The sequence below is a fragment of the Hemiscyllium ocellatum genome, chromosome 31 (assembly GCF_020745735.1).
Source record: "Hemiscyllium ocellatum isolate sHemOce1 chromosome 31, sHemOce1.pat.X.cur, whole genome shotgun sequence".
Taxonomy (NCBI): Eukaryota; Metazoa; Chordata; class Chondrichthyes; order Orectolobiformes; family Hemiscylliidae; genus Hemiscyllium; species Hemiscyllium ocellatum.
In genome coordinates this window covers 6,132,622-6,158,465 of record NC_083431.1, presented here as the reverse complement: position 1 = coordinate 6,158,465, position 25,844 = coordinate 6,132,622, and the positions used below count along the sequence as shown (strand labels likewise).

The 25,844-nt window shown below is 41.9% G+C and overlaps 1 protein-coding gene across 2 annotated transcripts in view; it reads right to left on the bottom strand.

The window, feature by feature from the left end:
- Positions 1-25,844, bottom strand: part of bcas3 (BCAS3 microtubule associated cell migration factor) — a 1,146,863-nt gene that overhangs the window by 137,472 nt on the left and 983,547 nt on the right. Inside the window, exon 23 of one of the 2 annotated variants that reach the window (XM_060847957.1) lies at positions 1,510-1,577. The exons of the other annotated variant lie outside the window; for it this stretch is intronic. Within the exon in view, the coding sequence (XP_060703940.1) occupies positions 1,555-1,577 (23 nt within the window). The 3' untranslated portion in view covers positions 1,510-1,554. Of the gene's footprint in view, positions 1-1,509; positions 1,578-25,844 lie in introns of those variants that run through there. 2 annotated transcript variants of the gene reach the window in all.

Genomic DNA, 25,844 nt, shown 5'->3' with positions numbered 1-25,844 from the left:
GCCAATTTACTACTTCCAATATTGTGGGCTCTTATCTTATGACTTAGCCTTTTGTGTTGTCGAAGTCTAAACACATCTACAGATTTCCCTCTATTCACTCTGGTTTAGACTTGCTCGAAAAACTCGAATAAATTAGTCTCACATGATTTGCCCGCGTAGTATACACCTCATATTGCCTTCACCTGACTATTGGTGGCAGTCCATTCAACAGCAAACTCTAGAATGTCCTCCTAAGATTTCCCAGCTCTCTTCACTTCAAAAGTCTTCCTGAAAGCCTACTCCTTTTGGACATTATTTTACTTGCTGTTCTTAATTTTTCTGTTTTTTGCCGTGATGGCAATAGAAGCATGTTGGGATGTACGTTAAAAGCATCCTATCAATGCAAGTTAATGATGGTGCCAAATCAAACAAATCTTCTGATTAGTACATTTGTTTGAATGTTGATACTGAGTCACATGTTCTGAACCTATGTGGAACATACAGAAAGGTTGCACAGAGGTAAAATTGAAATTTAGATTTTAAATTTATCAAAGTGCTTTTCTGTTTTTTCCCTAAACTGAAGGGAATAATTATTAAAAATATATATATTTAACACTGGCAGATATTTAGAATGGAGAGAAAGAGAGAGAAAAAATGGAGAGTGGTCCCAAGCCTGGAATCTGAAAGCCACTTATTATCTAGGGGTTAAAGCAAACATCAGCGCACATGAATAATGAGATTAATAATGATATACATGATTGAACCGTTTGGGAGTTGCCTCATAAACAAGGACACAGAAGACCTTGTGCACATTCCTCACTCATCAGGCGCCAGGATTTACCAAACTGTTGTGTAACTGGGCTTCTCGCTGTAGTTCCAATTCATCTTCAAATAATCATCCATTGTGTTAATACATCCAAAGCACAGCATTACTGTGCAGCATGTTGTGCAAGCTCATTGCCTTCAGGCCATATCAATGCACACACAACACACACATGCAGACACAATGGTAGGGTTATTTTATTTGTGTCACTGGTACAGTAATATATAATAAGCATCTTTCTTTTCACAAGTTGTACTTGAGGTTCAACCAAAGTTTAAAGGTGAAAAGGTCAAGTTTCATGCCTGGGTTGTTTGAAGAGGGTGGAAGTGTATATCAGAGTCTCCCGATTAATACAATCATTACGGCCACCAATCTCACGTTGCAGTGCCTTCCTTCTAAGTTTATGAACTATCTACTGGGCAATGTAATACTTAACAGAAGCATAATGTGCACCAAATTTATTAGAATAGTGTATGCAAATAACAGAACATCAACAATAACTTCTGTTGGTCATGATACATATTTTAAATCGGCACAGAGTGCCGTATAATTAGCAGGCATGTATCTCACTGTATGATGCTAACATATCTCACAGAATTGTGCATATACATATAGACTGGAGGCGCTCCCCACCCCCCTTAATGCCAATAAATGTTGGTCTTGCTATGACATGATGCTTACATCCCATAATGAATTTTAAAAAAGTGTGTCTTATTCTCACATATTTATCCTTTCCTCAGAAAAAACAGTTTTCAGGGCCACAGAAACAATGTGTCTGAAATGATAAGGAAGCAGATATAAAATGTAAACATTAAAACACAGAAGTGATGTATTATTAGATACAAGGAGTTATCAATACAATGCAAGTGATACAGTAATTTGTACAAAGAGCTAATACTCAGACATAACTGATGTCATACTGAAACAAGAAATTAACACTGAGCCACAGGAGATAGTAGTTAACTATCAATATCAACTATCCAAGTGTACACAGTGTACTTTGAGCCTGGGATGCTTTACCTTGAAAAATATGTAGATTTCGTAAGGGTATCACTGAGATGGTTGAAACAACGAGGGGATAAGATTGTACCCCTATTTATATATTGATACCCTTATTTAAGCTAGATATACAAGATAGAACCAGAGGGCATCAGTACAAGTTATGCAAGCAAAGAGTTATATCGGAAGCGAGGTTTTTTTTTCCCAAGAGTTGTTGACTTCTGGAATTGGGTTACAGCAGGTGCAATAAGCATGGATTTTCTCAAAACATTTGTACACCAAGGAATTGGACAAATTCAATTTGTAGAGTATGGGGCTTAAGGGAACAGTTACATCAGTCACGAGTTCTCCTGGAGCTAGAAGAGAAATTTCTCTGAAACTGGGTGTTAAATTACCCAAATATTTCTTTCCCAACACTACCCCTCTCAGCTATTTTGCCTGGCTAAAGATACTGCGTGGTGATGGGGTTGCCAATTCTCTACCATTGTCTTGAAGTTTCCAGGAATTCAACAGCATTCGATATTGAATACTGGTATGAGGAGCCCAGCAGAAATACTGCATGTGCTCAAAAAAAGGTATTACTTTAATTTCCATTGAACTCTTATATCCATTCGTTTTGGTTATTGAAACAATTTATTTGTGGGATAGTTGTAGGCAAGAAATCAAGTAATTAAACCTCCTGCAAAACATGAGCCACAGTTAGAAAACGTAGGGTAAAGGAAAAATGGGTTGTTCCTATGGACAGACATGACATGCCAGCTGATGTTTTCACATTTTTCTTTTGTGTCCAAAAAGTGGTGTTCCACTGCACGTAATAAAGTTTCATACCAGTTGAAAACAATGGGCAAATGAAAAGAAAGAATATTTTGGCCCAGAGAATTCATAAAGTGAAATGTATTTTTATTTGTCTCGACCAGGTTAATTAAAAAAGGACTAATTACTCAAAATTTTAAACAATGTGAAGAAACCACGCATTAGCAAGTAATAAAACTTACCCTCACACATAAGTGACATCTAATGCATCATCCTCTCCATCATGAATTAACAAAATCCACTAACAATTAAACTGTATAAAGGTATTCTATAAGAAATTTGGCAGAATTAAATGATATGATTGGCTTATGAGCAGGCACTAATTTCTCCAATTCTACCTGGTGTTTTTATATTGAGATACACTGCACAATGAAATAATTTATGCGAGCCATATAATATGGTTCCAAAGCATGCTGAAAAACTTCCAAAATGCCTTTTACTAAAAGCACATTTAAATCTGGTGGAATAAGGAGATTGAACAGATCTAGTTTTGTTTTATTGAATATGCTGTTTTTAATTTACTATGGCTAAAATGGAATATGTGTCCTCAAGAAACAAAAGCTTAATTTGTTTCCCCTTGTTAAATAGAACTGCTTTCATTCCTTTCATTTGCAAAGTACTTTAGGTGTCATGTATGATTCAGGTTAGAGCAGCTCTCCTTTGAGTTAGAAGGCAATGTGTTCAAGCCTTGTTCCAGAGAGTCAAACATTCTGATGTTAAACTGAGGGAGTGCTGCACTGTCATAGGTGCCATGTTTTGGATGAAATGTTCAATGTCCTCTTAACTGGACGTAAAAGATCCTGCAGCATTATTCAAAGAACAGCAGGTGAGTTCTTCTTATGTTCTGGTCAATAATCATCCTTAAACTAACTTCACTAAAACAGATTATTTGGTGATTCCCATGGGATCTCACTATGCAGAAATTGGCTACTACCTTTCCTACATTGCAACAATGGCAATATTTAGAAGTGTTTCATTGGTTGCAAAGCACATGACCTGAGGTTGGGAAAGATGCTGTAAATTATTTCCTTTTATTTAATCATTGCTCACATGGGAAGATTTCAACTAAGAAATCTGTCATTACTGACTGGAGGCCTGATAAGAAGATGAGAGATCAGCTTGGTTCAATTGCACACCTTTACTGACTAGAATCTTGTCACCAAGCCCTCCTTAGATAATGGCACTGAAGGACTGAGTGTGTTCTAACAGTCAGATGCAACATGCTAAATGTCTACAAATTATTTTGACTCATTTAATTCACAACAAAATCCAGTGTTTTTCAAACTTAACTTATTAGTTACCTCCAGTGAAAACTGAAGCAAATATATTTAGAAAGGTTTGGTGCTCTTTGCATTCCGTGTCGAGGCTATGCAGGTGTCATGACAAGATTAACTCTCATTGCACCTTTTAAGACTCAAATTTCTTTTAATGGAAGTCAAACAGTAATGAGTCTTAAACAGCTATGGGTCTGGGAAAGCACTCCTGTGAATGTGGGGGAACAGTTAAATTCCTCTCTCAGTGGATAATGGTTCAGTAATTAAATCAGGAGATACGTGCTTGTAAAATATGAGTTCTGAGAATGGAATTTCATTAGCAGGTTATTAATTATTCTTGTCCCATCCTTGAAGGGAAGCACCCTATGGCTTTTAGTGCAGACTTTGCAGAGACAGACCATTTGGCCCAAATGGTTCTTGCTAGTATTCACATTCTACACAAAACATTTCTTATTCTCCACCAACTCTGTATCAGCATATCCCTGTGCTTACGTATTTTTCCCTTAAATGCTTCAATGCTTTTAACCTCAACCACACCATGCTGTAGCGAATTTCTCATTCTTACCGCTTTCCCAGTAAAAATGTTTCTCATGATATTAATTAATGAGAAGTGACTTCATTGAAATACACAATATTTTGAAAGGTAGACACTGAACGACTGTCTCCCCTTTCTGGGAAACTAGAACACGGAGACATTGTTACAGGATAAAGGATTGGTCGGTTAAGACTGAATTTATCAGAAATTTCTTCACTCAAAGATTCTGTACCTCAGAGAGTTGTGGATTGTATAATTAGATATAATCAAAACTAGAATTGATCAATACTAGATTTTTGGCCTCCCACGGAATCAAGGATATGGGGATCACGCATGAGAGGAGTTGAGAAGATCATACTGAATAATGGAGGGGCTGTATTGCTCTTATTTCTTATGTTCATATTCTCCCATTTTCTCTATTTCAGAAGATATGTCAGGTCCCTGGAGTTAACATTTGGGGAGTATAAGATCTCTGGACTCTTGTCAACTCAGTAACCTGACAATCCAGTCCTGTGGACACTTTCGACAATCTCCAGCACCCCTACTTGTTTTATATAGAGCTTTTTCCAGTGCTTCCCCTCAAGTTCAAAGTATTCCAAATATAACTCATTGGCTAAGATGATTATTGGACTGTATCAATCAGCTACTATCTTTATTTATGGGCTAAATAAAAAAATCTCCAGAATTTAAAGTCCATTTGGAGCAAAAAAAAAGCTTCCTCGTGCGTTTGAAGACAAGAACAGCTTTAAATAATGAGTGCTTCGTTGCCTTTGATTCTTCTGATAGATATAAATTATTGTTCCTTTAGGTCATTTGTGTGGGGCAGCATCTTTTTAAAGCCCCGCCAAGTCCCTGAAGGAAAACAGAACATTTATTGGTGGTGATGATGCAACGTTTATAAAAGGATTGCCTGAGAATTTTTCTCATTTATTTAGACCATTTCTTTTTGTAAGAGGTCAAATAAGTAAACTGTTGGCCATTTCCTCAAGGTTATGGCCCAAGATTTGAAGTTCAGTACACAAGAGCCAGTGACTGACCCTCATCCTCACCCTTAACTAGATAGCTGAATTTCTATTGTACAGGTATGTATCTTGCGTGTTGAGAGTCTAACCAACTGCATAATTTTGGCATAATCAATATCTTTTTGTATAGTATCACTGGTTGCTAAACCCTCAGCTGTCAAATCTTAAGTTTCGTAAATTTGTTCTTAACATGATCTACCCCTCTTCCACTAATTCACTTGCTAAAACATTTTTGACCACCTGTCGTAATATTTCTCCATGAGGCTAGGTTTCAAATTTTTGTCTTGATAATGCTCCCTCTTATGTCATAAGCTGTTTTGCAAGTTATTGTTTTTCCAAGGGATGGATAGCTAATTGGCTTTTAAGCTGTAATTGGCATATAATTTTGCAAACTGACCACCAAACATTGGTCTTAATTAAGGAAATTATAGCATTCTTTACCTAAACTCTCAAGTTCTCAAAACATAGAACATAGAACATTACAGCGCAGTACAGGCCCTTTGCCCCTCAATGTTACGCCGACCTGTCATACCAATCTGAAGCCCATCTAACCTACACTACTCCATGTACATCCATATGCTTGTCCAATGATGATTTAAATGTACTTAAAGTTGGCGAATCTACTACCGTTGCAAGCAAAGCATTCCATACCCTTACTACTCTCTGAGTAAAGAAACTACCTCTGACATCTGTCCTATATCTATCATCCCTCAATTTCAAGCTATGCCCCATCGTGCTCGCTGTCACCATACTTGTAAAAAGGCTCTCCCTGTCCACCCTATCTAACCGTCTGATTATCTTATGTCTCTATTAAGTCACCTCTCAACCTTCTTCTCTCTAACGAAAACAGCCTCAAGTCCCTCAGCCTTCCCTTGTAAGACCTTCCCTCCATACCAGGCAACACCCTAGTAAATCTCCTCTGCACTCTTTCCAAAGCTTCCACATCCTTCTTATAATGTGGTGACCAGAATTGTACACAATAATCCAAGTATGGCCGCACCAGAGTTTTGTACAGCTGTAGCATAACCTCATGGTTCCGGAACCCAATCCCTCTATTAATAAAAGCTAAAACACTGCATGCCTTCTTAACAACCCTGGCAACCTGGGTGGCAACTTTCAAGGATCTGTGTACCTGGACACCGAAATCTCTCCGCTCATCTATACAACCAAGAATCTTACCATTAGCCCAGTACTTTGCATTCCGATTACTCTGACCAAAGTGAATCACCTCACACTTGTCTGCATTAAACTCCATTTGCCACCTCTCAGCCCAGCTCTGCAGCTTATCTATGTCTCTCTGTAACCTACAACACCCTTTGTCACTATCCACAACACCACCGACCTTAACATTGTCTACAAATTTACTAATCCACCCTTCATCCAAGTCGTTTATAAAAATGACGAACAGCAGTGGACCCAATACCAACCCTTGTGGTACACCACTGGTAACTGGATTCCAAGATGAACATTTGCCATCAACCTTTCAGCAAGCCAATTACTGATCCAAACTGCTATATCTCCCATAATCCCATTCCTTCACATTTTGTACAATAGCCTACTGTGGGGAACCTTATCGAATGCCTTGCTGAAATCCATATACACCACATCAACCGGTTAACTCTCATCTACCTGTTTAGTCACCTTCTCAAAGAACTCAATAAGGTTTGTGAGGCACGACTTACCCTTCACAAAACCGTGCTGACTATCCCTAATCAAATTATTATTTTCTAGATGATTATAAATCCTATCTCATAACTTTTTCCAACATTTTACCAACAACTGAAGTAAGGCTCACTGGTTTATAATTACCAGGATTGTCTCTACTCCACTCCATGAACCGTCTGTATCTCAGTAATCTCCTCAACACCATTGTCGTTTTCTAGAATGAATACTGTTGAAAAATATTCATTTAGTGCTTCCCCTATCTCCTCTGACTCCACACACAACTTCCCACTACTATCCTTGATTGGCCCTAATCTTACTCTTGTCATTCTTTTATTCCTTAAATACCTATAGAAAGCCTTAGGGTTTACCCTGATCCTATCCACCAACAATTTCTCATGTCTCCTCCTGGCTCTTCTGAGCTCTCTCTTTAGGTCTTTCCTGGCTACCTTGTAACCCTCAAGCACCCTACCTGAGCCTTCATATCTCATCCTAACATAAGCCTTCTTCTTCCTCTTGACCAGAGATTCCACTTCCTTTGTAAACCATGGCTTCCTTCCTGCCTGACAGGTACATACTTATCCGAACACACAGGAGCTTTTCCTTGAATAAGCTCCACATTTCTAATATGCCTATTCCCTGCAGTTTCCTTCCCCAACCTATGCTTCCTAAATCTTGCCTAATCACATTGTAATTGCCTTTCCCCCAGCTGTAACTCTTGCCCAGTGGTATACACCTATCCCTTTCTATCACTAATGTAAACATAACAGAATTGTGATCGCTATCACCAAAGTGCTCACCTACTTCCAAGTCTAACACCTGGCCGGGCTCATTACTCAGTACCAAATCTAATGTGGCTTCGCCCCTTGTTGGCCTGTCTACATACTGTGTCACGAAGCCCTCCTGCACACACTGGATGAAAACTGACCCATCTATAGTACTTGCGCTATAGTGTTTCCCAGTCAATATTTGGAAAGTTGAAGTCCCCCATGACAACTATCCTGTCTTTCTCATTCCTATCGAGAATCATCTTTGCTATCCTTTCCTCTACATCTCTGGAACTATTCGGAGGCCTATAGAAAACTCCCAACAGGGTGACCTCTCCTTTCCTGTTTCTAACTTCAGCCCATACTACCTCAGTTGACGAGTCCCCAAACATCCTTTCTGCAACTGCAATACTGTCCTTGACCAACAATGCCACACCTCCCCCTTTTTACCATCTTCTCTGTTCTTACTGGAACATGCAACAACCATTCCTGTTCCTTCTCTAACCATGAGGAGCTTAAAAATGTGTTGCTGGAAAAGCGCAGCGGGTCAGACAGCATCAAAGGAACAGGAGAATCGACGTTTCGGGCATAAGCCCTTCTCGAAGTCCCAGGTACCAACCCATGCTCCAAGTTCACACATCTTATTGCGGATGCTCCTGGCGTTGAAGTAGACACACTTCAAAAACCAACTTCTTGCTTGCCGGTGCCATCTTGCGTCCCTGAAACTTGATTTTGGACCTCCCTACTCTCAACCTTTTCTATACTCGAACTATAATTTTGGTTCCCATCCTCCTGCTGGATTAGTTTAAACCCACCCCAACAGCCTGAGCGAATTTCCCCTCAGGATATTGGTACTCCTCTGATTCAGATGAAGACCATCCTGCTTGTGGAGGTCCCACCTACCCAAGAAAGAGCCCCAATTATCCAAGGATTCAAAACCCTCCCTCCTGCACCATCCTTGTAGCCATGTGTTCAACTCCTCTCTCTCCCTATTCCTTGCCTCAGGAGCACGTGGCACGGGCAACAAACCAGAGACAACAACTCTGTTCGTCCTAGCTCTAAGCTTCCATCCTAGCTCCCTGAATTTCTGCCTTAAATCCCCACCTCTCTTCCTACCTATATCATTGGTGCCTATGTGGACCACGGCTTGGGGCTGCTCCCACTTCACCTTAAGGATCCAAAAAATACGATTAGAGACATCACGAACCCTGGCACCTGGGAGGCAACACACCAACCGTGAGTCTCTCTCGTCCCCACAGAACCTTCTATCTGTCCCCCTAACTATGGAGTCCCCAATGACTACTGCTCTGCTCCTCTTCTCTTGCGATTAAAAATAATTATGTGGGTGAGAATGAGACAGTATGCATTTCTATCAATTCACCCCAGTTAAAAAAAACTGTAGACATTCCTCAGCCCATCATTGGTATAGAAAACTGGAGTTGTATTTGCATTTCTGGATGTATTTATCTCTCTCCCTCTTTATTGACAGTGATTAGTAAATCAATGTAGGACACAAGAGGAGCTCACAGACCTCATCTGCAGGAGTTATGTTCATCCCTTGTCCATTATGCATGCTCTATCATAGCCACACTGTACCCAACCAAATACACTCTAAATAATGATCATCGGAAAGAGATGCAGTACCAACTTCCAAGACTGTGGTCGCGGGTGTGGTGCTGGAAAAGCACAGCAGGTCAGAGAGCATCTGAGGAGCAGGACAACTGACATTTCGGGCATGAGCACTTCATCAGGAATGAGGCTTGTGGGCTGGATGGCTGTGAGATAAACGGGAGAGGTTTGGGGTTGAGGGGAAGGTAGTTGAGAAAGTGATAGGTGAAAGTGAGGGAGAAGGTGATAGGTTGGAGAGGAGGATGGGAAAGGTGATGGACAGGTCAGGAGGGCAGTATTGAGTTGGTGGCTTGGGACTGGGATAATGTGGGGGGAGGGGAAATGAGGAAACTGCTGAAACCCACATTGATCCTGTGTGGTTGCAGGGTCCCAAGGCGTAATATGAGGCATTCTTCCTCCAGGTGTCGAGTGGTAAAGGTTTGGTGATGAAGGAGGCCCAGGATCTGCATTAGGGAGGGGGAGTTGAAGTGTTCAGCCACAAGGCCAGAGGATTGGTTGGTGTGGGTGTCCCAGAGATGTTCTCTGAAATGATCTGCAAATAGGCTTCCTGTCTCCCCTATGTAGAGGAGACCACATTGGTTGCAACGGATATAGTGGATGACATTGGTAGAGGTACAGGTAAACTTCTGTTGGATGTGGAAGGATTCCTTAGAGCCTTGGACAGGTTGGGTGCAGGTTTTAGACTTCCTGCAGTGGCAGGGGAAGGTGCTGGGAATTGGGTGTGGGCTGGTGGAGGGTATGGACCTGATGAGGTAGTCACAGAGGGAATGGTCTCTTTGGAACACTGATAGGGGTGGAGAGGGAAATATATTTCTGGTGGTGGGGTCCATTTGTAGGTGACGGAAATGGTGGAGGATGATGCAATATATGCCTCTCTAACCTATCACCTTCTCCCTCACCTTCATCTACCTTTCACTTTCTCAACTACCTTCCCCCACCCCCCTCCCATTTATCTCTCAGTATTCCAAAAATGGTTTAACTAATGTCCTGTACAGCCGCAACATGACATCCCAACTCCTATACTCAATGCACTGACCAATGAAGACAAGTGTGCCAAATGCCTTCTTCACCACCCTGTCTACTTGTGACTTCACATTCAAAGAACTATGCACCTGCGCCAGTAGGTCTCTTTGTTTGGCAGCAGTCCCCAGGACCTAATCAATAAGTGTATAAGTTGTGCCCTGATTTGCCTTTCCAAAATGCAGCACCTCACATTTTTCTAAATTCAACTCCATTTGCCACTCCTTGGCCCATGGGCCCATCTGATCAAGGTCCTGTTGTACGCTGAGGTAACCTTTTTCACTGTCTACGACACCTCAAATTTTGGTGTCATCTGCAAACTTGCTAACCGTACCTCGCTTATTCACATCCAAATCATTAATATAAATGCTGAAAAACAGTGGACACAGCACTGATCCTTGTGGCACACCAGTGGTCACAGGCATCCAGTCCAAAAAGCAACCCTCCACCACCATCTCCGACCTTCAAGTCAATTTTTTATCCAATTGGCTAGCTCCCTGGATTCCATATGATTTAACATTGTTAACCAGTCTACCATGTGGAACCTTCTTGAACGCCTTGCTGAAGTCCACATAGACAACATGTACCACTCTGCCTTCATCAATGTTTTTGTCATTTCTCAATCAAGTTAGTGAGACATGACGCACAAAGCCATTTTAACTATCCCTAATCCGTCCTTTCCTTTCTAAATGCATGTAAATCCTGTCCATCAGAATCTCCTTTAATAACCTACCACCATGACGTCAGACTCACTGGTCTATAGTTCCTTGGATTTTCCTTCTCACCTTTCTTAAATAATGGCACCACATTAGCCAACATCCTGATTTTCAGCACCTCACCTGTGGCTATCGACGATATAAATACCTCAGCAAGGGGCCCAGCAAGGGGCCCAGCTTCTCACAAAGTTCTGGAAAACACGTGCCGAGGATTTATCCACCTTAATGGATTTTAAGAGATCTAGCACTTTCTCTTCTGTAACATGGATACTTTACAAGATATCACTATTTATTTCTCCAAGTTCTCTAGCTTTCATATCCTTCTCCACAGTAAAAACTGACCTGAAATGTAATTTACGATCTCACCCATTTTCTGTGGTTCCACACATATGTCGTCTTGTTTATCTTTAAGCGGCCCTATTTTCTTCCTGTTTGCTCTTTTTCCCTCAATGTATTCGTTGAATCTCTTTAGATTTTTCTTAATCCTATTTGCCAAAGATATCTTGCGTCCACACAGACAGTCGCTCGAGGCTGGAGTCAAACCTGGGACTCTGGTGCTGTGAGGCAGCAGTGCTAACAACTGAGACACTGTGTAACCACCACCCAATCCTTGTTGAGATGAAGCCCTGCCTTCACATTGAGAATACCCTCCATTGCGTTATGTGGCACTACTACCATGCTAAATGGGACAGACTTCGAACAGATATAATAACTCAAGACTGGGCATCCATGAGGACTGTTGTCCAACAACAACAGCAGAATTGTACATCACCATAATCTGCAAACTCATGCCCAGCATATCCCCTACTCAACCATTACCATCAAGCTAGGGGGTCAACCCTGGTTCTGTGGAGAGTGCAGGAGGACATACCAATAGCAGCACCAGGCATACCTTATAATGAGCTGCTAACTTGGTGAAGCTACCAAAAGACATGCCGAACTGCATGAGCAGAAAGTGATAGACAGAGATAAGTGATCCCACAACCAATGGATTGGGTCTAGGATCTGTAGTCCTGCCAATTGTGAGTGGTAGCAGACAATTAAGCAACTCATTGGAGGAGCTTGTTCCATGAATATCCCAATCCTCAATTTTGGAACAGCCACATCAATGCACAAGATGAGACTGAAATATTTGCAGCAATCTTCAGCTAGAAATATTGAATGGTAATCAATTTTGGCTGCTTCCAGTGGTGCCCAGCATCCCAGCTACCAGTCCTCAGTCAATTTGATTCATTCTACATGATATCAAGAAACTGCTGGGGGCATTGGATAGTGCAAGGTCTGTGGGCACAGACAACATTCTGTCAATAGTACTGAATTTGCTCCTCCCCTAGCAAACATCTTCCAGTACAGTTACAACAATGGCATCTACCTGACAGTGTGGAAAATTGCCTGTTTCATCAATGAACCTTCCCTCCATCATAAGGTCAGAAGTGGGGACATCGCCGATGATTGCGTAATGTTTAACACCATTCGTGACTCCTCAAAAAATGAAGCAATCCATGTTCAAATGCAACAAGATCTAGAAAGTATTCAAGCTTGGGCTGACATGCTTCTGGGTAATCCAAGATGGAGGATGGGAAAAGGTTCTGGCTGTAAGAACAGCTCCTTTTTTTGAGGTATTTTAGGTGTTGGAGGCTATTTCCTTGAATTCCAGGAGCAACAATTACTGTTTTATATGCTGTTGCATTGTTTTGGAACTTTGGGAAAAAAAAGTCCAAACAACAGCAGTTTTAAAAGGGAGAAGAGCAGACAAAGGAAGCACATGATGAGGACAGTGCAGGAGAGAGAGAGAGAGAGAACCTGCACAGTTTCTGCCTTTGCTGTTTCAATTCGAGTATCGCTGGACGTCGGAGTACATCTGGGAAAATTAACAAACAGTGAAATTCACAACTAATCTTGGAGGAACTGTTGGGTGAATTCACAGCACAGAATCAGATAAGTTAATTGTTGTTTTAAGTCTGTCCAAGAGAAAGGCTGCATTAGTGAGTATAGTGGATTCTTTCTTGATTATATGTTTTGGAGATAAATCTCTTGATTAAACTTAAAATATCAGCCAGAGCTATTAATTTAACCTGGGGCAGTGTTTGTAGAGGAATAAGACAGTGTTAATTTCTAGGTCTGTAGATTGTGAAGGAGCAAAAATGGCCTTTGCAGTGATATGTACTTCTTGTCAGATGTGGGAGTTTAAAGAGAGTTTAAGGGTTACTGCGGATTATATCTGCCATAAATGCTGTTGGATGCGAATCTTATCAGATCGAGTGGATCGGTTGGAGAGACAGATAGAAGCGATGAGGAATTTGCAACAGCAACAGTATTTGATGGATGGCAGTTATAGGAAGGGGGGAAAGTCTCAGATACAGTCATACAGATGGGTTAACTTCAGGAAGGATAAGAGAGATAGGCAGCTAGTGCAGGGGTCTTTTGTGGATATACCCATTTCAAACAGATAAAATGTAGGGGGTGATGAATTCTCAGAGGAAGGTAGCACAAACAGCCAAGTTTCTGGTATTGAGACTGGCTCTAATGCAACGAGGGGTACGTCGGCTTCCAAGAGATCAATTGTGTGAGGGGATTCTGTAGTCAGAGGTACAGACAGACGTTTCTGTGGCCAGCAGAGAAAAAGCAGAATGGTGTGTTGTTTCCCTGGTGCCAGGATCAAGGATGTCTCAGAGAAGGTGCAGAATGTTCTCACTGGGGAGAGGGGCCAGCAGGAGGTCATTGTCCACATTGGAACCAACGACATTGGAAGGGAAAAGGTGAAATTCTGAGGGGAGATTACAGAGAGTTAGGCAGAAATTTAAAAAGGAGGTCCTCAGGGGTAGTAATATCTGGATTACTCCCAGTGCTACGAGCTAGTGAGGGCAGGAATAGGAGGATAGAGCAGATGAATGCATGGCTGAGGAGCTGGTGTGTGGGAGAAGGATTCACATTTTTGGATCATTGGAATCTCTTTTGGGATAGAAGTGACCTGTACAAGAAGGATGGATTGCACCTAAATTGGAAGGGGACTAATATACTGGCAGGGAAATTTGCCAGAACTGCTTGGGAGGATTTAAACTAGAAAGGTGGGGGGGGTGGGGTGGAGGAGGGGAGGGAGGGGGGTGGTGGTGGTGGTGGGACCCAGGGAGATAGTGAGGAAAGAGATTGGTCTAAGACGAGTACAGCTGAGAACAGAAGTGAGAGTACAGCTGAGAACAGAAGTGAATCAAAGAGTCAGGGCAGGCAAGGACAAGGTACGACTAATAAGTTAAACTGCATTTATTTAAATGCAAGGGGCCTAACAGGGAAGGCAGATGAACTCAGGGCATGGTTAGGAATATGGGACTGGGATATCATAGCAATTACAGAAACATGGCTGAGGGATGGGCAGGACTGGCAGCTCAATGTTCCAGGATACAAATGCTACAGGAAGGATAGAAAGGGAGGCAAGAGAGGAGGGGGAGTGGCATTTTTGATAAGGGATAGCATTACAACTTTGCTGAGGGAGGATATTCCTGGAAATACATCCAGGGAAGTTTTTTGGATGGAACTGAGAAATAAGAAAGGGATGATCACCTTACTGGGATTGTATTATAGACCCCCCAATAGTCAGAGGGAAATTGAGAAACATACTTGTAAGGAGATCTCAGTTATCTGTAACAATAATAGGGTAGTTATGGTAGGGGATTTTAACTTTCCAAACATGGTGTTAAAGGTTTAGATGGAGAGGAATTTCTCAAGCGTGTACAAGACAATTTTCTGATTCAGTATGTGGATGGACCTACTAGAGAGGGTGCAAAGTTTGACCTACTCTTGGGAAATAAAGCAGGGCAGGTGACTGAGGTGTCAGTGGGGGAGCACTTTGGGGCCAGCAACCATAATTCTATTAGATTTAAAATAGAAAAGGATAGACCAGATCTAAAAGTTGAAGTTCTAAATTGGAGGAAAGCCAATTTTGATGGTATTAGGCAAGAACTTTTGAAAGCTGATTGGGGGCAGATGTTCGCAGGTAAAGGGATGGCTGGAAAATGGGAAGCATTCACAAATGAGATAACAAGAATCCAGAGAATGTATATTCCTGTTAGGGTGAAAGGGAAGGCTGGTAGGTATAGGGAATGCTGGATGACAAAAGAAATTGAGGGTTTGGATAAGAAGAAAAAAAGAAAGCATATGTCAGGTATAGACAGGATAGATCGAGTAAATCCTTAGAAGAGTATAAAGAAAGTAGGAGTATATTTAAGAGGGAAATCAGGAGGGCAAAACGGGGACATGAGATAGCTTTGGCAAATAGAATTAAGGAGAATCCAAAGGGTTTTTACAAATAAATTAAGGACAAAAGAGTAACTAAGGAGAGAATAGGACCCCTCAAAGATCAACAAGGTAGCCTTTGTGTGGAGCCACAGAAAATGGGGGAGATACTAAATGAATATTTTGCATCAGTATTTATTGTGGAAAAGGATATGGAAGATATAGACTGTAGGGAAATAGATGGTGGCATCTAGCAAAATGTCCAGATTACAGAGGAGGAAGTGCTGGATGTCTTGAAACAGTTAAAGGTGGATAAATCCCCAGGATCTGATCAGGTGTACCTGAGAACTCTGTGGGAAACTAGATAAGTGATTGCTGGGCCTCTTGCTCAGGTATTTGTATCATCGATAGTCACAGGTGAGGTGCCGAAAGACTGGAAGTTGGTAAACATGGTGCCACTGTTTAGGAAGGGTGGTAAAGACAAGCCAGGGAACTATAGACCGGTGAGCTTGACCTCAGTGGTGGGCAAGTTGTTGGAGGAAATCCTGAGGGACAGGCTGTACATGTATTTGGAAAGGCAAGGACTGATTAGGGATAGTCAACATGGCTTTGTGCTTGGGAAATCATGTCTCACAAACTTGATTGAGTTTTTTTGAAAAAGTAACAAAGAAGATTGAGGAGGGCAGAGCAGTAGATGTGATCTATATGGACTTCAGTAAGGCGTTCAACAAGGTTCCCCATGGGAGACTGATTAGCAAGGTTAGATCTCATGGAGATCTATAGGGAGAATTAGCCATTTGGATACAGAACAGGCTCAAAAAAGAAGACAGAGGGTGGTGGTGGAGGGTTGTTTTTCAGACTGGAGGCCTCTGACCAGTGGAGTGCCACAAGGATTGGTGCTGGGTTCTCATTTTGTCATTTACATAAATGATTTGGATGCAAGCATAAGAGGTACAGTTAGTAAGTTTGCAGATGACACCAAAATTGGATGTGTAGTGGACAGCGAAGAGAGTTACCTCAGATTACAACAGGATCTGGACCAGATGGGCCAATGGGCTGAGAAGTGGCAGATGGAGTTTAATTCAGATAAATGCAAGTTGCTGCATTTTGGGAAAACAAATCTTAGCAGGACTTATACACTTAATGGTAAAGTCCTAGGGAGTGTTGCTGAACAAAGAGACCTTGGAGTGCAGGTTCATAGCTTCTTGAAAGTGGAGTCGCAGGTAGATAGGATAGTGAAGAAGGCGTTTGTTATGCTTTCCTTTATTGGTCAGAGTATTGGGTACAGGAGGTCATGTTGCGGCTGTACAGGACATTGGTTAGGCCACTGTTGGAATATTGCATGCAATTCTGGTCTCCTTCGTATTGGAAAGATATTGTGAAACTTGAAAGGGTTCAGAAAAGATTGATAAGGATGTTGCCAGGGTTGGAGGATCTGAGCTACAGGGAAAGGCTGAACAGGCTGGGGCTGTTTTCCCTGGAGCGTCGGAGGCTGAGGGGTGACTTTATAGAGGTTTACAAAATTATGAGGGGTATGGATAGGGTAAATAGACAAAGTCTTTTCCCTGGGGTCGGGGAGTCCAGAACTAGAGGGCATAGGTTTAGGGTGAGAGGGGAAAGATATAAAAGAGATCTAACAGGCAACTTTTTCACCCAGCGGGTGGTGAATGTATGAAATGAGCTGCCAGAGGATGTGGTGGAGGCTGGTACAATTGCAATATTTAAGAGACATTTGGATGGGTATATGAATAGGAAGGATTTGGAGGGATATGGGCCGGGTGCTGGCAGGTGGGACTAGATTGGGTTGGGATATCTGGTCGGCGTAGACAGGTTGGACCGAAGGCTCTGTTTCCATGCTGTACATCTCTATGACTCTATGACATGAGACAAACAACATTCACACCACACAAATGTGATGCAACGCCCATCTCTAATAACAGACAATCTAACCACTATCCCTTGCATTCAATAGTATTACCATCACTAAATCCCCTCACTGTTAATATCCTGGGGTTTATCATTGACCAGAAACACAATGGACTTGCCACATAAACACATTGGCTATAACAGCAAGTCAGAGGCTAGGAATACTGTACTGAACAGCTCACTTCCTGACTCTCCAAAGCCTCTAAACTTTTTACAAGGCACAAGTTAGAAGTCATGATTTGGACTTTGGGACAGGCAGCAGCGAAAAGTGGCCGAGCAGAGGCAGATAGTTAAGTTCGGTACCCATAGGGAGAGCCTCAACCGTAACCTTGGGTTCATGTCACATTATAGTGCAATGGTGGTCACCTGTAAACACACACACAGATACTCGTACACACACACACACAGGCACTACTACACACACATACACATGGACCCACATATACACAGACGTGCACACAGACACCCACACACACCTTTACAGACACACACACTCCCACATGCACCCTCCACAGACTTAAGACACTCTGCACTCAACACACACACACACACATTCTTTCTCACACTCACAACCCCCAACCCAGACAGACAGACAAAGATCTACATGCACACATATATTTTGTGGGGTGAATTTGTACTTGCAGGGTTACATTGTACTTTGCTCAAAAACTGCATGCATTCATGTAGAACTCCGTTATCTCACTTTTTAGATTAGAATCAATCTAAACATCATGGCATAGACAGAGAACACAGGGGGCTAACACCTTCAACATATTGTCTAGCTATCACCATTGTTAACAGCTAACCTGAGAATGCAACTTTTTAAAAAAGGTTTTGTGATTTACACATGAAAGAAGTGAAACTATCATGGTATTCTCACAGATGAAAGGCTTAACAGACAATTAATTTTTCAATGTATAATTTCAGTTACATCACACTGCAAATTCTGTGTGTTAGGATTGAGCCCTCCACTACCACCTGATGAAGGAGCGACGCTCCAAAAGCTAGTGTGCTTCCAATTAAACCTGTTGGACTATAACCTGCTGTTGTGTGATTTTTAACAAGTTAGAAGTGTAATGGAATACTCTCTACTTGTCTGGCTGACTGCAGCTCCATCAACCTTCAAGAAACCTGACACTCACCAGGACAAAGCAGCCTGCTTGATTGATACCTACAAGCATCCACTCCCTCCACCACCGGCACTCAGTAGCAGCAGTGTGTACTATGGAAATTCACCATACAGCCTTAGACAGTATCTACAAGCCCATGACCACCTTTATCTAGAACATTCATGGGAATACCACCACCTGCAAGTACCCCTCCAAGACTCTCATCATCCTGACTTGGAAATATATTCTGGATTAGTGGTGCTGGAAGAGCACAGCAGTTCAGTAAAATTGACGTTTCGGGCAAAAGCCCTTCATCAGAAATACATTGCCAATCCTTCATTGTCACTGAGTTAAATTCCTGGGCTTGCCACCCTAAAGTCATTGTGAGTCAATCTACAAGATGTCAACTGGAATGGTTCAAGAAGGCAATTCACCACCACCTTCTCAAATGCAATTATTATCATCAATAATTGCTGGCTGAGCCAACACCCATTGCTTTGAGGGCTACATTCATCCTCATATTTGCAGAATGACTACTTGGATAAGATAGTCGAAAGCTTCCTGGACTCATGGGGTGGTATCTTGCAAGGGGTGTAAGCGTGTAGAAAATCAGTGGAAAGAAAATTGGTGTTCCTCATGTCCTCTTTACTTCACATACTCTGCACCTTCAGGTGTAAACGTTCACACTTAGAAGATTCCTTTGTGAAGAATGCCAGAGGGAGCTAAATGATAAGCTACTGTTGAGACAAGAGCATGACTGGTGAACCCAGGGTTAAAACCAATTTTAAAAAAGTCTATGAATTCCAAAGGTCATGACATTATGAGGCGTGAGATTTCAGAATGGAAAGCATGTGAGACACACAGAGGGCTACTGTGTACTGTGTCAGAGGCAAAATGTAACTGTAATGACTTTAGTACTGAGAATCACAAGTCTGAAATAAGACTGTGCTGTACTGTTTGTGGAATGAATCCTGAGGATAATAAATTAGATGAGGATGATACTAATTAACCAAAATGTACACAGTTCACATAGTAGTCATTTTCAGTATTGAACATCAGCATTGAGCATCTGACCAACTGCCTGTATCACTTCCCATTCCTTCAATCACCCACTTGGCCAAACCACCTCTAAAGCACCCCTTAATATAGCCATGAACTTTAGTTGCTCTCCAGCCTTTCTCCTATTTTCCCTCTTGCCTCATCATGTCATTGTGACCCTCCTCCAGCTTCTTCAAGCCATTTTCAAGTTTCCCTTTTTAGTTTCTCTGTTAACAATATTTTCTAATCAACCTGTCAGAGATGTTCACACACCTTTTGAGTAGGTAGGACTTGAACCCTAACCCCCTAGCCCCTTACCACTACCACAATGCCACAAGAGTCCTACCTTCCATGTTAATTCATATGTTGATTAATGATTGTCTTTAGATGTTGTTTCCCCTTCCTTCAAACAGTGGGGAGACGAAACTGGGTGACCACTTTGCAGAACACCCATATGCTGTCTGTAAAAATGATGCCAAACTTCCAGTTCCTTGCCACTTTAACACACCACCATGTTCCCAACCTTTCTGCATTGGGTCACTGTGCGGCTCAGTGGAAGCTAAAAGACCATATCTCACCTTTTTCTTGGGGACTCTGCAGCCTTCAGAACTTGGTCAGAAGTCTCATGATACCAGGCTTTCGGAGTGCTGCTTTCTTGTCAGGTGAAGCAGAACTCTGAAAGCTTCTGTTTTCAAATAAATCTGTTGGACTATGGCCTGGTGTCACGTGAGTTCTGAATTGTCCACCCCAGTCCAACATCAGCACCTCCACATTTTTCAGGGCTCAGTATCGAGTTCAATAACTTTAGAGCTTGAGCACCACCTTCCATGTCCTTTACCCACCCCCACACCCAGGTGCACATGACATGAAGCAAAAACAAAAGTAACTGATGAAACTCAGCAGCTCTGGCAGCATCTGTGGGAAAAAAAAGCAATGTTAGGGCACAGGTGCAGAGGTGGATAGAGGTCAGGTAAATGATGGAGTGCTTGAGGGATTGAGGTGAGGGGAGAAATATCAGCTTTTGTGGGTGGAAGCTTATACATCAATCTTGGGTGGATGTCAAGTCAGTGTCTGGGGAGTATAAACAGTTGAGGATGGTGTAGTGGGGTGGGATTTTATTTTTAAGTTAGATCACAAGATACAGTAGCAGAATTAGGCTTTTCAACCCATCGAGTCTGCTGTGCCCTACCATCACGATTAATATATTCCTCAATCCTATTCTCCTGCCTTCACCTTGTAAGCCTTGTAATCAAGAATCTATATATCTCTGATTTCAATACGCTTAATGACCCTGAGGTAATGAGACCACGGACTAACCGCGCTCTGGCTGAAGAAAATCTTCCTCATCTCAGTTCTCGAGTCGTCTGTTCACTCTGAGGTTGTACTCCTTGGGTCCTAGTTTTTATATTGGTGGAAATATTTTCTCCACATCCACTCTATCCAGGCCTTTCAGTATTCTGTCAGTTTCAAGATGGCAGCAGAATAGTAGGGCTGTGTGTGAGCTCTTGAGCCTGGTGCTCATCCACCCCTGCCTGCTTTCTTCTTTTTCCCACTTTATACTTCTGCTTTTTTTCTTTTCTTTCCTTTTTGGTTTTTCATTCATTTTTCTTTTCTTTAATGCTTTCAGCAGTAGGTTATTTGGCAGCATTGGCAAGGCAGTGAGAGCCAGCTGTGTGGAGAATGGTGGCAGCCTTCTGGCAGCTGGAGGCAGCACTGATGCAACAACTCCTCCTGGCCATTGGAGGTGGCAGTGGCAGTGGCAGCAAGAATGTCCTCCTGGTGTTCGGGGCTGGTGACAGCGGTAGCAAAGATTCTCCAGCGATCTGAGATGGCAGCTGTGGACCTTTCAAGATGGAGGTGCCGCAGGTCGACATCTTTTAGATTAGATTAGATTACTTACTTCGGCCCAACAAACCCACACCGACCCGCCGAAGCGCAACCCACCCATATCCCTACATTTACCCCTTATCTAACACTACGGACAATTTAGCATGGCCAATTCACCTGACCCGACATCTTTGGACTATGGGAGGAAACCGGAGCACCCAGAGGAAACCCACGCAGACATGGGGAGAACGTGCAAACTCCACACAGTCAGTCGCCTGAGTCGGGAATTGAACCTGGGTCTCAGGCGCTGTGAGACAGCAGTGCTAACCACTGTGCCACATCTTAGAAGAGGGTGGATGGAGTGGGACTCTTGGCAAGGTGGTGGTGGTGGTCTGGTCTGGGCCAGGAGTCACATGAGTCCCTGGACATAAAATACCTATTCAGTTCCTCCACAATTACTTTGTTCCACATTACAACTTCTTCAGCCTCATTTCAAGTGATCCAATGCCTACGCTTGCCTCTCTCTTACCTTTTAGATATCTAAAAAAAACTCTTGCAATCTTCTTTTATATTACTAGCTAGCTTACTCTCATATTTCATCTTTTATCCCCTTAATGGTTTTTTTAGTTATCTGTTTTTTACAGGCTTCCCAGCCCTCCAGCTTCCCACCAATGTAATCTTCATCACATTGTATCCTTTTGCTTTTATGCTGTACCTGTCTTCCCTTGTCAGCCATAATTGCCTCAGCCTCCCCTTAGTATGCTTCTTCTTCCTTGGGATGAATTTCTGTTGTGCCTCTTGAATTACCCCGCAAACTCATGTCATTGTTGCTCCACCGTCTTCCCTACCAGGCTGTCCTACCTATCATATCTGGCCAGCTATTCCCTCATGTCATTGTAGTTACCTTTACTCAATTGTAATACTGTTACATTTGATTCTATATTTACCTCTGAAACTGCGGGGTGAATCCTATCATATTATGGTCATTGCCCCCAGGGGTTCCTGCACCTTCAGCTCCCTAATCACATTTGCTTTATTACACATGACTAAATCCAGAATTGCTTATTCCATAAAGACATTCCACTAATGCCTTTTCTTGAGATCCATGATTATTGTAATAGTGCCTTTATTACATGCCTTTTCTATCTCCTGGTTTATTTTTTCCCCCACATCCTGACTGCTGCTGGGAGGCCGGTACACAGCCCCCATCAAGATCTTTTAACCTTTGCAATTCCTCGACACTACCCACTATGCCTTCAAACTGTATATTATCACTTCTTACTATTTACTTAATTTCATTTCTTACTAACAAGGCAACTCCAACCCCTCTGCCCATCCTTTTGATAGGATGTTTAACCTTGGATATTTAGTTCCCAACCTTGATCCCCTTGCAGCCACTTCTCTGTGATACCCACATTATCATACTTGCCAATTTCAATCAGCAGTACAAGCTCATTTACCTTGCTTTGAATACTGTGTGTATTCAAGTACCACACCCTCAAGCCCTGCGCTGACTGTCTCCCTTCTCACCTGTGGAGGTGCTGGTGTTGGACAAGGTCAGAAGTCACACGACACTAGGTTATTATCCTAGTGACTTCACCTGATGAAGGGGCAGCACTCCGAAAGCTTGTAATTTCAAATAAACCTGTTGGATGACAATCTGGTGTCATGTTATGTCTGACTCCAATTTGCTGTGCCTGAAGTTAAGTTCCTGACCTGTTCCATATGCTCTGTCATAGAGTCATACAGTACGCAAACAGATCCTTCAGTTCAACACGTTCATACCAACCAGGTTTCCCAAACTAGACTAGTACCACTTGCCTGCGATGGCCTATATCCTCTAAAACTTTTCTGTTCATGTATCTGTCCAAATGTCTTTTAAATATTGTAAGTGTACCTGCATGTACCAATTCCTCTGGCAGTCCATTCCACAAACAAACCTCCCTCTTGTGAAAATGTTGCCCCGTCAATTGAATGGCAGAGAGGACTCAAAGGACCACATGGCCTACTCCTGCTCCTGATCCTTATGTTTTCAAATCGAAAGCATGGTTTTACTGGCGTGTAGGGACTTGGGGCACCTGAGTATTTGTAGACTGAGGGATGGGTTTGTAGCTATGCTTTTCTGGCGGTGAAGACTCATAGCACAAGCGGGGAAAGTGAACCGGGCGGTTCCGTTTGTTTTGGTTGTTTCATTTCTTTCTCCTTCTGTTTTTAATCATGTCTTTTATATACTAAGATTGCGTGAGAGCGTGGTAACTTTGTACACTTTTCACTGCACTCCTGTATTTGAGTACAGGTGACAATAAAATCTAAACTCAAATTTAAGGTGAGAGTGGTAAGATTTAAAAGGGACCTGAGAGTATTGAACCTATGGAATTCTTTACCAAAGAGGACAAGTTAAAAGATAAGAAGGCAGGAGAACGGGATTGAGAAACATATCAGTTGTGATTAAATGGTGGAGCAAACTTGATAAGCCGAGTTGCCTAATTTTGCTCCGACATCTTATGGTCTTATGGTTTCAGTGTTTCTCTTTGAATGAATGGGGTTTGGAAGGAGGAGACCAAGGATAACTGCTCCAGTGCAACTCTGTGTCTCAATAAAGCACAGGTTTATCAGAGTTCAAGTCAGTGAATTCAAGCCAAGAGAATCACTTGGATTTTAAACAAGGAAAAATGCAATTTAAAATGTAATGTGAATGTGATGTGGTCACATTTAAAACCAGGTTTTGAATTTGGAAAAGAACCCTTGGTCCTCAAAATCTGATACAAAACAAGATAGTAATGGAAATCCACAGGAGGGCACAAGATGCCAGAAAGAATAAAGAGTAGATTATATTCCAGGACCTACTTGAAATGTTAACCTTTCTTTCATTTAGATACTGACTGGTCTTGCATTTTCTACTTATACCCCAGTGAAAGAGATAAAGAACTTCCATTCATATAAAGCCCTTCCAGCTGATACTCAGAGTGATATGCGATTTGTTCCAGCCAGTTGATTACTTAACCGATTAGTTCTCACAATTGTATTCTGGGAATGCAACAGCCAATTTGCGCACAGCAAAGCTCCACAATGCAATATTATTCATTTAATCTATTTTTATGGTGTTGGTTGAGGAATAAATATTGTCCAGAGCACTAGAGAATGCCCTGCTTTTCTTTGAAATATTATCAAGGTGCATTTTGACCCAGCTAATAGAGCAGATGGAGTTCTCACTTTAACTTCTCATCTGAAAGATAGCACTCTCACAGGACTGCACTCGTGTGTCAACTGCTTTATTGTAACTGCCTCTTGACTGTGGTATGAGACTGCTACCAACTGAGCCAGAATGAAAAGTGCATTTGAGCCAGTTTTAAAATTCTAATGTGCTATTCACTCTTGGTTTTGTTTTAAAACCCTAATTCCATTCCAACTGGCCAGATGCAAATGTGTTTCTGAACCAGGCTGTATTACATGAAGTTTGCACATAGCTCCATATGAATCCAGTGCTTGCCAAAACCAGATTTCTGTTGTTCTGAAAAAGCAGCATTAAAAAAAATCTCTTGGCGTTGCAGTTAGTAAAGAACTAGCTGAATAATCTAAACAATTGCTGTTAAATTCTGTCAGGAAGTTTCAAATCTAATTTTATGTTGGTGCCTGGAATTTAATAATTTTTCTGAGGGAGATTCTGAGTGGAATCTTCTATAATTGAAGTGGTTAATTCAGATGTTTGCATTTCGGAAAGCTTTCACTACATATACTATGGTCTCCAGTGCACTGGTTGCAGGAGCAAGAGGCAGCTGGATGAGAAAGGAGGGCATGTCAATTCTAATCAGCAGAGATGGCTTTTCACTGTAGCTATTTGCAACCCTCTAAGGAGCCACAGAGGCTGCCCATTAAAACCCTGTTAAAACACTTCTGATGTTGTTGGTAGCAGAGAGCAAGAATAGTGAAGAGAACGCTGAACTCTCTCTGCCTGAAGCTGTTCACTGGTACTGTCAATACTATGAGCAGTAAGGTGCAAGATGAACAACAACCTAATTCCGCCATCAAAGTTTTATAAGCTCCCTGGGCGAGAGATTCGTGGGTGATCTGAAAAACTAGCAGTTCAATGCTCCCACACTGACCTTCTGCTCTAAACTGTTCCAAGTCCTTTTTTTTGAATAAGGTTCATTTCTTTCCTAGCCTTCTTTTAAGAAGATAAAAAAAAAAGTCTGCTGATTGATGGCTACAGTTTCATGGCTTTAACAAATGTTATCAAATAAATTTTAAAAATTATATGAATAAATAAAACCACATCAGCAAAATAGCCAGTGATACAAAACCAAACCAGCTGGCATGCTGACCATGAAATAAAACACAATTTTGGTTAAATGGATGCAGCTATTGTTCTGAATGAATTTAATTTGATGTTTGTGATCATCTACTTTGCTAATTAAAGAAGAGGCTTGCGTTTTTGATGATGACTACAAACTTTCTTCAATACAATAGTGACTACA